At 41.8% G+C, this 17193-nt stretch overlaps 1 protein-coding gene across 1 annotated transcript in view; it reads right to left on the bottom strand.

Annotated features, from left to right (window-relative positions):
• Dsg3 (desmoglein 3) overlaps nucleotides 1–15451 on the bottom strand; it is a 30250-nt gene extending 14799 nt beyond the window's left edge. The window contains exons 1-8 of the mRNA XM_051202137.1: nucleotides 15294–15451; nucleotides 7147–7182; nucleotides 6292–6423; nucleotides 5357–5512; nucleotides 4766–4910; nucleotides 3918–4084; nucleotides 2993–3121; nucleotides 2220–2405 (exon numbers count right to left, since the gene is read on the bottom strand). Coding sequence (XP_051058094.1) covers nucleotides 2220–2405; nucleotides 2993–3121; nucleotides 3918–4084; nucleotides 4766–4910; nucleotides 5357–5512; nucleotides 6292–6423; nucleotides 7147–7182; nucleotides 15294–15341 — 999 coding nt within the window. The 5' untranslated portion in view covers nucleotides 15342–15451. The remainder of the gene's footprint in view (nucleotides 1–2219; nucleotides 2406–2992; nucleotides 3122–3917; nucleotides 4085–4765; nucleotides 4911–5356; nucleotides 5513–6291; nucleotides 6424–7146; nucleotides 7183–15293) is intronic.
• Nucleotides 15452–17193: the final 1742 nt, after the last annotated feature.

Here is a 17193-nt window from a genome sequence, read left to right as displayed (position 1 = left end):
CAGAGCTGGGTAGAAGCAGAGAACTGTTTCTGTCTGAAAGGGTTGCATCTGAGCTGAGCATCAAAGGGTTCGGTGAAGGTATTCAGGGAAATGGGGAGGCATTTTTAAATAGCCTCTGTTGCAGAAGGTGATCAGAGCTGGCTGGTAGGGCCTTGGGCACCCTGGTAGGAAGGCCAGCTGCTTCATTTTGATGGAGGTGGTTATCCCCCTGGATGGCCTGTTAGAGTCATGTTGGTTAATTTCAGACTCAATAAGGTGAGGATTTCCCCTACAGGCCCCCGGGAAAACCCTCTCTGTATTCCATCTAGAAAAAGTTGCAGGTGACTTGAAAGTGCTGTTGGTGTTGGGGGCCACCACTCAGCCAATGAGAGCCGGGGAGGAGTTGAAGAGAAGAGTAAGTCATCTAATTTGTTTCTTTAAATACATGTGGTGGTGGACTGGGGAGCGTGAGAGCAAGAAGTGGGGATAGGCAGGAGGGACACCTGCTAGACCTTACTGCAATCATATAAGAGGGATGGAGCAAGGCTAGGCATACGGTAGGTGGTAGAAGGCAGAGGGAGCCATCCTTTAACAGTAGCTTGCGGCAGAACTTGGTGGCTGGCTGAGTGCTGTAGAAAATGCCCAGGTTCAAGGATAACAGCCAGGTGTCGAGTTTGGGAAACTGAATGAACCCAGTACATTAAACAGGGTGTCAAGATGATGTTAGGATTTATAACATAGTCTTTGCAGTTTCAGAAGCCCTAACATTCTCTGTGAAGTGTGGAATAATAAGAAGTTTTGCAAATCTTCCAGAAGTATCTTTGCTAAGGAAATACTATCACTCCATCATTACATCAGACCTAGGTGTCAAAGAAATGTTCCAAAACCTGCTGCCAAAGAATATCAGCAGAGTGGCTATCTGTTCGGGTGATGGGAGTTGTCATTCTGTAAATATGTTTCTCTTATTGGTTAATGAATAAAGCACTATTGGCCAATAGGAAAGCAAGATAGGTGGGACTAGGAGACAAGGAGGATTCAAGGAGGAGGTAGGAGGAGATTCAACATGTAGGACCAAGAGAACAGAGGTCTCGATCCTTTCTCCGGTAAGATAAGACCACGTGGAAATATTCAGATTAATAGAAATGGGTTAATATTTAAGACAGAGCTAGCCAATAAGAAATTCTAGTAGCAGACCAACAGCATTATATCTAATACAGCGTCTCTGTGTGTTATTTGGGGCTGGCGGGGCAGTGGGACCAGGCTGGTGGGTGGAAAACCTGCTCGTAACAGTTTGGGTCTATCCTTTCCAGGCACATCTGTCCTGACGTAATTTCAGGTGAGGAGTCTGTCATGCTGAACCTGAACTTTACTCAGTGTTTCGCTTTTTACCTAGCAGAATTTATTAACAGTTCCCACTTTCTGGAAATTGTGATTTTTTTTTTTTTTCCTGAGAGGACATTAGCTAATGAATTTAATACATGTTGACAAATTTCCACGTCACAATCCCATTCATTTTCATCTCGTCTGTACTCCAATCCATTGTAGACAGTGAATTTGATTAATATATGAAATGCCTTTGTTTTCTTGTTCCAAGAGCGCGCGCACGTGTGTGTGTATGTGTGTGTGTGTGTGTGTATGTGTGCGTGTGTGTGTGTGCGTGTGTGTGTGCGTGCGTGTGTGCGTGCGTGTGTGTGTGCGTGTGTGCGTGTGTGTGTGTATGTGTGTGTGTATGTGTGTGTGTGTGTATGTGTGTGTGTGTATGTGTGTGTGTGTATGTGTGTGTGTGTGTGTATGTGTGCGTGCGTGTGTGTGTATGTGTGTGTGTGTATGTGTGTGTGTATGTGTGTGTGTGTATGTGTGTGTGCGTGTGTGTGTGTATGTGTGTGTGTGTGTGTATGTGTGTGTGTATGTGTGTGTGTATGTGTGTATGTGTGTATGTATGTGTGTGTGTGTATGTGTATGTGTGTGTGTGTGTGTGTGTGTGTGTGTGTGTGTGTGTATGTGTGTGTGTGTGTGTGTGTGTGTATGTGTGTGTGTAAAAGTATGGTAGCTCGGGAGGAAGAAAATTAGTGTATCAAGAGAAGTTGTCTTTAGGCAATAGAGCTATGATGATAGTAAAATAAATGCTATTTACTTTGTTATGTCTTCTAGTTTTTTAAATAATAGAGCGGTCACATTATTGGTGTGATAGTTTTGTTATCATAGAATGTTTTTACCCACCAAGGAAACTCAGAGCTTACCTTAACCACCTTCAGGATGCCTTCATTGGTTCTGGGATCTGTTTCAATTTCAAACCAATTCCCCTCATTGCCAGAGGTAAAGAAGTAGACTGCCAACCAGTTATCCGTGTATTCTTCATCCCAGTCTGTCACTTGAAATCGGAGTAACTCAGCATTTAACGTATTTTCCTCAATACGTGCGGAATACTGGAATGGGGGGGGGGGAAGCGCAGGGTTTCAGTACATGCTAGAAGTTGTGGGCATTGCTGTCACTCTGTCCATTGCAGGGTTGTTAGGCCAACCTGGCTGGCTAGGCAAGTGTGTCCTTCCTCACTGTGTCAACCTTCCTTCAACTGAAGAGGGTGGTCTTCAGCTCCCTGCGAGAACCCCCCAGACCAGTGCTCAGGATTCACACTAGGGTTTGCCTAAGAGTATCATATTTATTCTAAATAGCGTTCATCTTTATTTCTCAAATTAGGTGTTATTTCACACCAATTCCTTGCTTACCATATTTAAGCTTAAAAAAATTGCAGAATTTCTCCGTGTAGCCTTGGCTATCCATTATCTCACCCTGTAGCCAGGCTACCTCCTACTCATAGAGATCCTCAGGCCATTGCCTCCCTAGTGCTGGGTGGGATTAAAGGCGTTCCCTCCCCCCACTGCCTGGGCTAAGATACTTTTTAAAATAGAAAAGTATAGAATATTTAAAACCCAATGAACAAGAAATCAGTGAATTGGGATGCTAAGCTATTAAGCATATATTAAAATGGTTCTTCAAGGCCCAGTGGGCGTACCTGGGAGTCTCTAAGCACTGGGAAGTTGTCGTTGACATCTTTCACTTTAATACTACATTCACACCGAGTCGACAGTCCTGTTCCGTCATTGTCTGTGCCGCTCACCACCAGATGGTAGCTACTGATTTGCTGAATTTGGAGGAAAAGGGAACAGAGATTAACTGTTAAAGACCATGAATGGCAAGCAGTTGCTTTCTATGGATAAGACAGTGAAAACATTTACAATCCTGAATCATGGTTCATGCATACTGTTAGTTGTCCATGGCAGACAGAGACTAGTGTGGCTCCAGATGACTTGGGTGGAGATGCTGAGGGGCTACAAGAGGCTTCCTCTTTGGTGAACTCCTGAAGATAATGTTGCAGACTCCGAGCAAAGAATGGGGTATAGGAATGATGTGTCCTGTGACTGTCTGAGGGAAGCTCATGGGTGGAGGTTCCCTATCAGTCTCCCGGGAAAACCATTTATGTGAAAGCAATGTGTACCTGAGTGGCCTGCTCTGGTGGAGATGCCCGCCTGGTGGTGGTAGGAGATGATGAGAGAAGGGAGTGTTTGGTGATTTGTAAGCAAAGGTAAAATTAAATGGACATGTCTAGAGAAAAGGCATGCCATCAGAGGTTTATGACAGATAGAATTTTCTCCCAGTCTATAGGAATTATTCCCAGTGTAGTCTCTGCTTCTCAACACCAGTGTCTCCCTTAACTCTCCCATTTGAGGTGTAACGTGAAAGGTTGTTGTGACAGGTGTACATTCCATTAGAGCAGACTCATATGGAGGCAGACTCCTCTAGATTGTCTCAGGCAAAGGCTAAGCGTTCCCATTCTTTTTGTATTCTCAGACAAGACCGAGGCGCCATTCTTGGGTTGCTAGCCATCAAACCCTTTAGGGCCTTTTTCTTTTTTAATGCTTCCAAGTATCTTGTTTTACCTCTCGATCTAGGGAACTGGTCAAAGTTCTGACTTCTCCAGTGTTCCTGCTGATGAGGAACATGGGCATGCCCGCAGGCTCCTGGGAGACGATCTTGAAGGCAATTTTAGAGTTCAAATGGTTTGGCTCATCTGCATCTGTGGCATTTAGGATCATCACCAGTGAATCTAGGAACAGGAGGAAATTGTCAAAGACTATGTAATGTCTGACTGGACATTCACATTACAGACTCAAAATAGTTATCTCTGATTCCCACTAATTTCTTTAAAACTACCTGTTAGCTAATAATAACAACAACTACTACTACTACAAAACAAATTACAACAACAACAGACCAAACCCCAAATTGTGTCACTATTGTATCTTTCTAGAATTTGTTGGCTTTCAGGAAAATGTTCCAGTGTTCCCTCAGTCTTGGCTTTTTTGAGGTTGGGGCTATCTTCTGTCTGGAGTTCTTCCCCAGAGAGATGGACCTGCGTGTCTCCTTTTACATATGATCCAAATAATGTGAATATGTCTCTGTCCATTATAATTTAAAAACATCAAGCTTATGCATCCAGGCTGCCCGAGAGGCCTCATCATGTTTGGGACTCACATGGAAGGTGTGTACCTAGACACTAATTTCGTAATGGGACTATAATCTATAAATATAATTCTGATGGGTAATTGTTAAGAGTTACTACAAAATCTGGAAAGGAAATCTCAGAATTTTGTAATGACTTTTTTCTCTTTTTCTTTTTTTGGTCAAGCTACTGAGCAAACTAACAGAATAGTTTATAAAAATGGTATAATGGCATGTGTAATTGACAGACATGAGTTGGAGGCGTTTGGCCCCATAAAAGGCTTACTTGAAGCGCTATTTTCTTCAATTTCACCATTGAATATGGTCTGTGAGAATATCGGAGCATTGTCATTGACATCTAGAATTTTCACTGTTAGTATGAGCGGTCTCTCTACATCTTGTCCCAGGGCATTTAGAGCTCGGCATGTAATCTGAAAACACAGGGATAATATTCATTATCACTGTATGCAGTTAGTCTGAGTATTATTAAGCCTCACAGAAATTAGACCAATGTTGGCATTTACAAAACTTAATGAACAAAGAAGAAAAACATTTCCCCCAAGTGTGGGCAAGGGAAAAGATTCCCACTCTTGCCATTGGTCCAGTGGACCTTCCTTCAAGCTACTATATTTTGACAGGATGAAATTCTGGAAAGCCTCTCCTTACCCCCCCCTCCCCCGTCCCCACCCCTGTCTCTAGGTCTCTAGTGTATTATGCCAGGGACATGAACCACAGGAGGAGGTTTTTGGTAGAGGGGTTAATTTTATTCATTGCTAGACTAATCCATGTAATAATTTCTTCTCTTGCAAACCTACCTGGAGCAGTGCTACCTTCTAACTTCACAAAGTACTTGGAGGATAGCTTGATGAGGACTCACCAGAAAGCTCGGGGTTTGTTCACGATCAACTATGGCCGTTATGTTAATGTCACCACTGTTTGGGTCAACAACAAAGATTCCAAAAGGGGGCTGATCAATTCCTACCCCAGAAATTCGGTATGTAATTTTTTGGGTTGCTTGGAAATCTGAAGTGATCTGTAAGAGAAAAATGGCTTCAGTCTAAAATCATCTGCTCACTTGGCCTACCCACCCTTTCCATTACTGCGTCCATGATTTATTCTTATTGTCCTAATTATTGAAGAGGAGGAATAAGACATCAAGTACAGTTGTTCTGCTTGCCAGCATGGACCGAGAATGAGCCATTTTGAATGCTTGTTTGGGGTGTGGCACCATGTTGTAAGAAGACAAACGGGGTTTAGTTGTGAGAAAGTTTCCTCTGGATGTCCAATGCTTTCTGACCATTTAAAGAAGGATGCTCCCTTAAGTTGGAAGAAGTAACAGTGAATTGGGGAAGGAAAAGAATAAGGTAACAGGTGTTCAGAGCATATGTGAACATGAATTGATTTTGATTTTTATAATTAAAGCTGTTTAACAGAGATGATAGTACAATGCCCATAAGACAGCTCATTGTCCAGCCTAATAGGTACCCATCCATATTCAAGCCAATATTTACTACCAGTCATCTAATTGCCATCTCTCTCTATTTTTTCTTTTTGGTTAATAAAATCTGGATGTACACAGGCTTATACATGAAAATGAGCCAATATATGTCTTAATCCCACTTTATAACTCTAGAGGCAGTCATTCCTCTATTTGTTTAAACATTATTATTATTGTAGTTTTTGTTGTACACAATTGGTTGTTCTATGGACTTTCCAGGCTATGTATTACTGAGTGGAATTGCTGTAATGTCTTAAATTTGCCTTTGATACATTTATTCTAAGGCTCACACTGCTTTTGTCAATATGTCTTACCTTGGCAATTGGGTTTCTTTTTGAGTTGTCTTCTCTTTCCCTGCAGGGCTTGGCAAATTTTACCCATTCACGTTTGTACCTTCTTTTGACCTGCTGCACTGCTGTCCCGTCTTCTCTGTGCTGTCTTCCCAGCTGTGTTGAAAGAGACCTCACTGTATCACATCTACGGCTGGCAGTCTGCTCTGACTACTGATCGTAAATAGACACCTACACTGAGAAACTTTTTGTGTCTACTTTTATGACCATTTGCTCACCTGATACTTTGTCATGAAGCAGATTTATATAGTGTTACAAAGCTATGTGATAGCTAATAGTACTATTTAATCATATTTGATTTCTCTCCATTTATTCCACAATAGGATTTGACTTGTTTGTTTAAGATAAGAAGAAAGGACATAGTAGTGTATGCCTGCTGCCATCCAGCACTACTGAGGCTGAGGCAGGAAGATTGCCAGGAGTTCAAAGCTAGCCTGATCTACATAGTGATACCAGGGTAGGCAGGATTACCCAGATGATCAGTTCTCAAAAGATCAGGGCCAACCAACCAACCAACCAACCAACCAACCAACCAACCAATTAACCAGCCAGCCAGCCAGCCAGCCAACCAACCAACCAACCAACCAACCAAGAATCCAATAGAAGGTAAGATACAATAAATAAGACCACATGAGATAATACTCATAATACTTATAGATAACTTTCAAATATTTTGGGTTATTTGCTAGAATTTTAGTTTTATGTATTTTCACAGTTGAATTATCAAATAATGAGATTAAATATATTGCTAAATATAATTTTAAGTTTTAATAGTAAACTGATTTTAGTGGTACACACTGCATACCCTACATACCTTACCTCTATTTGGAGCTCCCCATGCACCAGCAGCACCACCTGTAGACATCAGATAGAAACAAACTCCATGTGAGTTCTTCAAGCAGGTGACTATAGGAAGCTAATAACCCTCATCACTGCCTTCTGTTCTTCAGATTATAGTTCATCTCTAGTTTTAGAAAAGTTGGTTTGCAGAAGCATCCCAAAGTGTAAAATCCTACCAGGAAAAGGAATTTTCTCCGTACCAACAGGTTCCTCTAGTTTTTCAATCTGACTTCAGACTTTTAAAAGGTTTATTTGTTTTACCTTATGTCTATGAGTATTTTGCCTGCATACACGTATGTGCACCATGGGTGCACCTGTTGGATCCCCCACAGCTGGGGTTAAGGATGGCTGTGAGCTGCCATATTGGTGCTGGGAATTGCACCTGGGCCCTCTGCAAAAGTACCAAGTGCTATTAACTCCTAAGATATATCTCCTGCACCATAACTTCAGATATTTATGCCAGAAAAAAAGAGGAATCTACCAGTGGTTAAAGGCTGAGGCTGGAGGATTGTTGCGAGTTTGTGACAAACCTGGGTTAAACAGTGAATGAATATCAGCCTGGACTACAGGCTCATACAAAGCAAAAACAAGGAAGAAGATTCATAGCCACCACTCCAACAATCATTGTTTCTGTGGTCACCATCTCCTTGGTTGTAAAAGTATGCTTTCAGACAGTTTTAGTCATTAGACATTTCTTACTTGGTTACCATATAAAAAGCTCCCAGAAATCATTGCTTTAGGGACCGTTGTGATAATTTCTTGAAAGTGGTCACAGAATTACTGACAATGGCTATGCTGGGCATGGTGGCACATGCCTACAGCCCCAGCATGTGGGAAGCTAAGGCAGGAGGGTTACGAAGAGTTGGAGGACAGCCAGGATGACATAGCAAGACCTTGTCTCAAAAAAACAAAAAATTAGGGAAAAAAAAGCAACAACAAAATCAAAGCCCCAAGTCCTTACCTTCCATGTGTGATGATAGAAAAGCAACCCTGGATTAGCTCCTTTTAAAGACAGGGTCTTTTGTTCCCTGCTTCCCCCGCCAACTCCTCTTTTTAAAGTTTTTACTAGAGAGGAGAATACAGCACAACTATTGTGGTTTATGACAATGGAACCTTTTCTAAAAGCAGGGGTTGCCCTTTGCCAGTCTTAGGTGCGGGGCTGGATCTGCTCTTCTCCTTCCTACTGCAACTTAAACATTCACTTCATTTTGAATTCCACACATGGTGGTGCTTGTCTTTGGTCCCAGCACACAGGAGACAGTGGTGGGTAGATCTCTAGGAGTCTGAGTGTTCTGGTTTACATAGTGAGTTCTGGGCTAGGTGCAACCACATAATGAGACCGTGTCTCAAGCAAGCAAGCAAGCAAACAAACAAACGAAGAGTTTCATTGTACACCATTGTATACTACTGGTCTAAAATTAAAAGGGATAAAAGAAGTTGGGCTGCCTGGGCCATTTTCTTTCTCAGGATCTCACAGGCCTGGCATCTGTGTTTCTTTCTACCTGGAATGCAGCCCTCACTCCCTACTGCCCACCTGCCTGTGATTCACCCAGTCAAGCAGCGACATGTTGCATGAAGCAGTCTTTACTAACGCCTCCCTCTCTGAGTTTGTACAGCTCACATTCTCTCTAATGCTGGGCAGCTCACAAAATTTCCCTGTATCTTACTGTCTTATCTTACAGGATAAATTAAAACTGGTAGGTGACTTGCTTAGTTTTTATTCACAGAACATTATACTCAATATTGCTATTATTTATTGCGACCACCTAAAGAAGATCCTATTATATAACCCCTGTTTTTTTGGCTATAGAGCTACAAGAACATGAATATTTTCTCCTCCATGAGCTAGTGTTTGAAGTATAGCCACTTTATCTCTAGGGTGTGTGCATTGCTATGATACTAGGTTCTAACCCCGAGCTAACATAGATACACAGAAGAACGTTATATGACAGTAATGTAAATTTTTATCAGGGCCAAGGCTGTGGTTGGTCCTGAAACAATGTAGATTTATCACATCATTTATTTTTGAAGATTATAATGAACAGGCAGGTCCAAGTCTAAACCAAAGGAGCAATTACACTAGACATGGGATGATCAATCCCTCCATTGTAAACACTTCACCTGAAATTCTTATTTTAAATGCATCATCTCAAGATGATGCCCCAACATTGTGCCATCTGTTAGGAAAGAAGGGATCAGTGTGGGGGGTCACTAACCATTTTTGCTTGTTTGTGAGGGGAAGGAAGGGTTGGGCACCTTCCTCTTTACAGGAAAAATGGAGTCATCCAGAAAACATGAGTCACGTCTGTACTACCTCTGTGGAGAATGAGTATTCTAGCAGGCATTAAAGCCCTGGTCCTATCTTCCCAGGAAGGCAAAACCGGATCTATGGAGAAGTCACAGGCAGAGCACGGGCTATTGTATTTCAAGTGCTCTCACAGAGCCAGAGCCCTTATTCTTTCTAAATGTTCAATGCTCTCCTTTTAAGACTGATCCCAAGGAGTGTCTCTTCATTTAGTGTGTGGAAAGTTGTCCTTTGTTTCTAGAAACACAAGGGACATAATAGGAAACATTGTGGAATGCCAAACCATTCTTGGGCTGTCTACAACTATGACTGTAGCTGTGGATTAATTCTGAAGGCCGAGGACTCTTGGGAGAGGGGTCCTGGGGTCACTGAGGGTGGGGCTTAGAGAGCTGGAACCTTCTCTAGTTTCAGCAACCCCTCTTTACCTCCTATGTGAGCAGCTATTGATGTAAGATTCTCTTGGCTTGACCATGGTCATCATGCTTTCCGGTGGAAGACTGGAATAATTGTTAGCCAAAACCTTGCTCTCCTCTCTCAAGCTTCCTGTCAGATATTTGCAGTAGGTTTGACAAATGCAGCTTACATAGCCACACTGCCCATTTCCAGAAGGCATCAAAGTCTAGCACACTCCCCGCTGGGGAGTTCAGAGACTAACTTAGGTAACTCAAAGGAGTCATTATGTATTTTAAGTATGATTTTACATTTATACCTTTTGGGCAAGAAATGTCATGAAATGCCCACAGGTTGGCGTTTTGCTGCTATACTTGATCAACTAGTCAGACACAGTGATTGTAAACATATCAAGTCATAGCAGTCCTGTAAGACACATTTGATAAATGCATCACACAGGGCACAGTTCAGAAGAATGAGTGACTTATTCTTCCGATTTCTATGTGAAAGATCTTTCACTTACGGTGCACAATGTCCTAATAATACCATTGTAAGCTGGAAATACTAATCTGCATATGCGCTTAACATCAATAACCCTCTGGACAACATATCTTAGTCTGCACCCTCAGAACACTTTAGTCTACGGCTGGGAAATCACCCAACACAAAAGCTCTTCTATAAGGAAGCTTTGAGTACTACATGGAACTTATTGGATTTTACATTGAAAACAAAAACCCAAGGGTTGTAGAAATATAAAGCAAAAAAATAAAAAATAAATAAAAAATAAGTGTAAGTCAGGACTGGATAGATTTTTTAAAGCCATGAAACATTCTAATAAACTCTGTATTCATCAAGGCAAATTCTCCAATTGAATAATATAAATTAAATTATTTAGAAATTAGTATTTAATTTCAGACAGTTCAGTTTTCAAGAACTGATGTGTAAACTCAAAACTCAATGAATTTATAGCTGATCTTTTTTTTTTAAGCTAAGATATGCTAAGTAAAAGTGACACCCTTGGCTATTTGCAAATATTCCATTTGAATGCATTGGAGGATGCTGTGTCAAGTGTGCTGGTATAAATCTGGACCCTGGACCCTGATTTTCTTTTTAGTCATGTGTGTGTGCATGCCAGGCCATGTATGTGGAGGTTAGAGGACAGCCTTATATGTCAGTGTTTACCTTCTGCCTTGTGTGAGATAAAAACTCTGGTTTGCTACTATGGTGCCAGACTCCTGGGCTTCAAGTTTCCAGAGATTCTCATCTCTTCCTTCCCTCTTTCCATAGGCATGTTCTGATTACATGTGTGTACTGAGTGTTCTGGTTACATGTGTGTACTGAGTGTTCTGGTTACATGTGTGTACTGAGTGTTCTGGTTACATGTGTGTACTGAGTGTTCTGGTTACATGTGTGTACTGAGTGTTCTGGTTACATGTGTGTACTGGCTGTTCTGATTACATGTGTGTACTGGGTGTTCTGATTATGTGTGTGTACTGGATGTTATGATTATATGTGTTCACCTTTGCGTCTGTTTTCACATGGATTCTAAGGATCTGGCTTCAGCTTCCCACACTTGCTCAGCAACCCTCCAAGCCATCTTCCAGGTCTCCAGGCTGATTTAAATCTCAGTCCCAGGCATCTATAACTATTTGATTTGGTCACATGACCCAGCTCTTCCATTTCCTCATGTGCCGTAGAGGGACACTGCTTACATGTGTGTAGGTTAGTTGTGAGGATTGAACTATGAGCAGATGTGAAGCACAGAGGTGACCCGAGAGTACAGTCAGTGCTTAGTAAAGCTAGTGATTTCTGTTAGGATAACAAGGAAAGGAAGGGTACCAAGGGCCTTTGACTAGTATGCAGGAACTCCTTAATGCAGAGCTCCGAGGTACCCCTATGTGCAGGCTGCTTCCTGCAAATATCAGGGATGCCGCTCGCACTCAGTTCCCATGAGTGCACCAACTGAGGTTGTGCAATGCACAGCCTGGCCAGCTGCACTGCTTTAAGAAAAAGTGTGCATTAATCAGATTCAGTTATTCGTCATGTAATTATGGATAACCCATCATCTATGTAATTTCCTCATGAGGCATTTCCCCAGCAAGCCCTCACCTTAGGCTACAGATTGACTTTTTACTGGAAAGGGAGCATCGAAGGCTAAGAAGTTTACGAGAAACCTCTGGGACACAGAGCATTCTAGTTAGGGCTGAGAATTGGTTTCTGGTATTAAGCAAGGGGGAAGGCTAATTGGTAGGAATAATTGTGTCTCTCCCAACTTCTGCCAAAGCCAGGCAGTGTTAGGCAGGATTCCTGGCAAGGTTCCTCTGCCCTTAGAATCTTGAATTTCAAAGAGATTCAGTGGACTCATCTTCATATATTCATCAACAGTGGAAATGGCCATTTCCCTGATCAAGAATGGAAAAGACACCTCAGAGGCTGTCCATTGATTAAGTGGATGTTTAGCTTATAGCCACTTTTTATGAACTTTGATGTTGTATAGAAAAGATGGCTGGAAGGAATCTTGCTGGTTTTAGGGTACATTCTGCTTCTGACTTGAATTTTTCATGGCTTTCACTTTCCCCTTTACATACAACTTTAAAAAACTGTCTTAAACTTTTGGGTTTGGGGCATCTCTCTTAATTCCGTAAGTGAAGTTTTAGATGTCATTGTAACATGAAATTGACAAGCTCATTCTTCAGATGAGGAATTTGTGGCACAAGATGTGTTTTAGAATTTGCTAACTATACAAAATGGAACAACAGTTTTCTTTGAAGACAATTTTTATTTTCAGAAGTGAATCTCTGAAGTGGAGCATCTTCAACTCCAAATTTTTCTCAAAATGGACAAATATCAAAAAGGATATTCAGATTTACTTTGTACTTATATATTCCAAATAGTTAGTCTTGGAGTTCAAATAGTCTGAACCTCCTGGGCCATCTCCCCAACTCCACACAGCTGCTCTTGATATACTCTACCTGAAGATGTATTAAATCTGATGCCAGTGGTATTCAAAGCATTAACACACAATACTGAGTCATCAAGAATCCCCCCACACTGAAATACTACATAGTGGATGGTATCAGTCTTTCAAACACTCCTGTTTCTCGAAAAACTTCTGTGAACACAATGAAGCTCCCTCCTTACTGCTGGCATTTTAGAGAGGCAGGGGCAGGGCTACAGAGGCTCTCTCTCCCTTCATTGTTATTTTTGTTGCTTTTTTGGAGAGAGGGTTTCTTTACAGAGCCCTGGTTGTCTTGGAATTTACTATATAGACCAGACTGGCCTTGAACTCACGGATCATCTGCCTCTGGCTCTTGAGTGATGGGGTTAAAGGTATGTGCTACCATGCCCAGCCTAAGATGATTCTTATTTGACAGTAGAGAACACAGGACCTGGAGTGAGTCAACGGAACAGCTACACACTCAAGCCTGGGTCTTGCTGCTACATCTCACATTACAATGCTGTCAATGACCTTGTATGGTGTGTGCGATGGGAAAGGTACAGAAACTTCCAGACATGTCTTTCAACTTTCAGACACCACCCTTCAACAACAAATGATGCTTCTTACCCATAACCACATTATGTCAAAACTCTGGGTGGCTCCTTTTTCTAAAAGGATTCCACTTGCTTTCACAGAATGAACCTTTCAATGTCACACTCATCAGCCTATTTAAATTGCGCCCCGATTCTCCAACATACGTTTTCAGTCCAGTCAAACCAGTAGCTCCACAGCCCCTGGCAAAGGCCACAATTGCCCTGTCTTTGCTTGTACCGGTATGGAACAGTTTGGTCTGTCTCCACTTAGGGAATCTTGGCTCCCACTGAATCCACAGAGTCTTATCTGCCTAGCACCTCTGCAAGTGGGATTAGGAGTCAGCTTTGCTTAATGTGAAGCACAAATGCCACCTGAACGGTTTTAAAATTTCTTAGACTTGCATCAAAAGACTTGTTAAAAAGCTGAAGTTAATTGTGGTGTTTTCAATTTAATCTACTGAAAATACTATAATTTCAATATGTAATCAAAAAACTAAACTAACAATATCTCTTATGTTCCGTTGTGTGTTTTACATTTAACAGCACATCTCATCTCAGAACAATTATATTCTAAGTGATAAATATCCATGTATGGGTAGTGGCTACGATGTTGCGCAGCTCATAGCTCGACCCTTTGTTATCTATTTCTCTCTCTTACTCTGTCTCCCTCCTTCTTTCCCTCCCTCTGTCCCTGCCTCCCTTTCTTCCTTTACTCCCTCCTTTCTTCTCCCCCCTCCCTCCCTATCTCCCCCCCCCCACCCAACATGGGCAAAGCTTTACTGCTGGAAATTGTCTTATATGTTCTAACTCCCTAATCACCAGCATCACAGGAGAACTGAAGGTCGAGTCACAGTTAAAGGAGGCTTTGTTCAATCATTGGTTCAATTTATGGAAAGCGGTGTGATGTCTGTTTTCTGTTTGAACACTTAGGACAGAGAGTTGAGGCCCTCTCCCACACAAAGCATCTGTTGTGGCTGCAGGCGACTTCAATTTTCCAAAAGTTCTTGAGCTCTGGCTCCTGTGAGTTTTAGATGACACTGCTCTCTGTGTTTTGAAGTGAAGCAATGGCATGAATAGATGCAGAGGCCAACTTTATCATCCACAATGCGGCAAATTTTCCTATATTCATTTATGTTACAGTTTTTGGTAATTTTCATGATGGAGATGAGTGATGATGTATTTTTGCCTCACTAATACAATGATTAAGGAACTTGCTTATAGTGTCAGAGCTAATGATTTCACTCTTGATTCTTCTTGTCATTTAGAAAACAACATGTAGTATTTCCCCAGCCAACAGAAGAGTTACCTCCTGAGCATTGTTCCCTGGTTAAATTCACGTTACCCCTCCCACCCCCCCTCCCAAAGGCCTGATACAGTTTGCACATAGTAGCTAAATGTAAAACCGGTTTTCTTAATAATCCTCCCAACTTGTCTAGAGTCAAATTTACTTTGATTTTAGTTTAACGGTTGGTGACTGTTCTAAAAACACGTCAGGTGTCAAGATCAGGCATGCAGAGTTCTTAGCTATATGCTTAACAAGAGATGTTTAATCCCAGAGAACAGAAGTGGCTGGGTCGTGCATGTTTTCATTTGTGTGTTAGAAAAAATGCATTGCCTTGAAGAAAACGAAGGTCGTAGATAATACAACCTGGGATTGGGATGAATTAATCCAATCACTGAAGAAATATAAAATATATTTTTCCTGAGTTATAGTTCTTTTCAAAATTAAACATTAAGAAAAACTAAAAAGGAAGGAATTTAAAAGTTTCACATTTTAGCATTTACTTCTGCTGCATCCTTTTTAGAATGTACATCAGGGATTCAGCAAACAAATCCAGTCTTCTGGAGTAAGCAAGGAAGCAGAGAAAGCTTACTAGTTTTTGAAAAAGATGGGACTTACCATCAGGAAGGCCAGAGGTCCCAGGACTCTGGGGAATAGGCAGGTCATTGTGGCTGGTGCCCCCCGGTGAGCAAATCCAAGCCTCTTCTGCAGCTGCTCACCCGAGTGTCTGTATCCGATGTCTGGAGCACCCTTCTGGCAGTGGTGGCTCTGTCTTCTGCCCTTCTCCTGGTGGCCTGTTAGTCTGCTCCACCCCACCCTAAGCCATGGATTGGTCTCAGCAGAAACGCTTGCATCACTGCCTCCCAGGTAAAAGCGGAGACACACCTCAGTTCCTACAGCAATGGAATCCTTTGTTGGAAGCTACATGAGAAGTTCACAGGCTAAAGACAAGAGTTGAATAGGAAGGTACCAGATGAGTAACACATTAATCATGGCATGAAAGCACAAGAGCTGGCCCTTAAAAAAATATCTAGTTGGCTTCTTATGGTCACAGCTAAGAACTAGAAAGCAGAAGAGGAAACAGAAATTTCCCCAAATCTACTTGCAGAAAAGCACTTGTTTTAAGACTGACTGTGTATGGGGAAAGGGTGCATCTTCATTAATAATGAAGGTCTACAAACAACAAAGAAAGGAGAGCATCATAGCTAGCCATAATGAATGCAGAGTTTGAATAAAATCAACTAGAAATAAATAGAAACAGACAGCTCCACGGTTGGACCGAGGTTGGAGGTATATGATTAATGCATTGCAGCATCGGATTGTGTTGAGACTGGGGTGACATCCTATTGTGCCTTTGTTCTCTTATAACTTAGGGAAAGTAGATTGACTGTCAGATAGGTTATCGAGGTACTCTTTTAATTACTCCTTTGATTTCCCGAGGCAGTCAGCCTGCATACTGCTGCATGATCAGAAGTACCTCACCACCTGGACTATTCCCAGGTTAAGGGAGGAGCTGGTATAGTCTATGTTGGTTTCACAATATCCAAAGAGGGGTTTGAGGAAGAACAGTTTTGTCTTTGAAAGTATTTATGCATCATTTTAGAAGCATTTGTGTTCTACAGAGTTCATTTAATCCTAGAGCACTTAACAGAAACGATCATGTAGGCCAGGAGTTTAAAAAATATAAGGCAGGAAACATTTTGTCTTTGTTTCTTTTTAAATTGTGGTGAAATCAAGAATGTTACTATGACATTTAAAAAAAAAGTACACACGTGTGTGTGTGTGTGTGTGTGTGTGTGTGTGTGTGTGTGTGTGTGGTCACAAGACAAGTTGCAGAAGTCATTTCTCCCCTTCTTCCATGTGGGCCCTGGTGGCAGAACTCAGGGCATCAGCCTTGGCCATGCATGCCTCCATGGCTGAGCCATCCCTCCAGCCCTCATGTTCTCTGTATTTAAGGGTACAGCTCAGTGCTGTTAAGCACTTTTATAGAGTTGTGTAGCTGTGATCACTGCTACCATCTCTCTCGGAAAATGATTGTTTTTGACATAAAAGTTTTTTTGTGTGAACTGAGGGATAATGGACAAAGTCATGCCCACTTGTTTTTATGGTGAATGGCCGCCTTGCTTCTGGTATGAGATAGCTGACTTAGGTTGTGCAATTATAGAGGAGACAGTATGACTGCAAAGACAAACATATTAACTATCTGTCTTGTTTATTTGCTCACGTCTGGGTGGCATTATAAATGTGTGTGTGTGTGTGTGTGTGTGTATCTATGTGTAGTAGGGCAGAGGATGACCTTGGGTATCAATTCTAAGGGGCTATCTGCCTTTGACTTTATTTATTTTGGATAGTCTCTCACTATGTACCCCTTGCCTGGACTGGAACTCACTATGTAGACTAGGCTGGTCTTGAACTCAGAGAGATTCACTTGCCTTTGATTCTGGAGTCCTGGAATTAAAGGTATGGGCTACCACACCTGACCTTCCTTTACTTTTTTTTTGAGACAAGTTCTCTCCCT

The sequence above is a fragment of the Phodopus roborovskii genome, unplaced genomic scaffold (genome assembly GCF_943737965.1).
Source record: "Phodopus roborovskii unplaced genomic scaffold, PHOROB, whole genome shotgun sequence".
In the NCBI taxonomy this organism is placed as follows: domain Eukaryota; kingdom Metazoa; phylum Chordata; class Mammalia; order Rodentia; family Cricetidae; genus Phodopus; species Phodopus roborovskii.
Note: the sequence above shows the minus strand (reverse complement) of the source record. Positions and strands in the feature narration are given on the sequence as shown.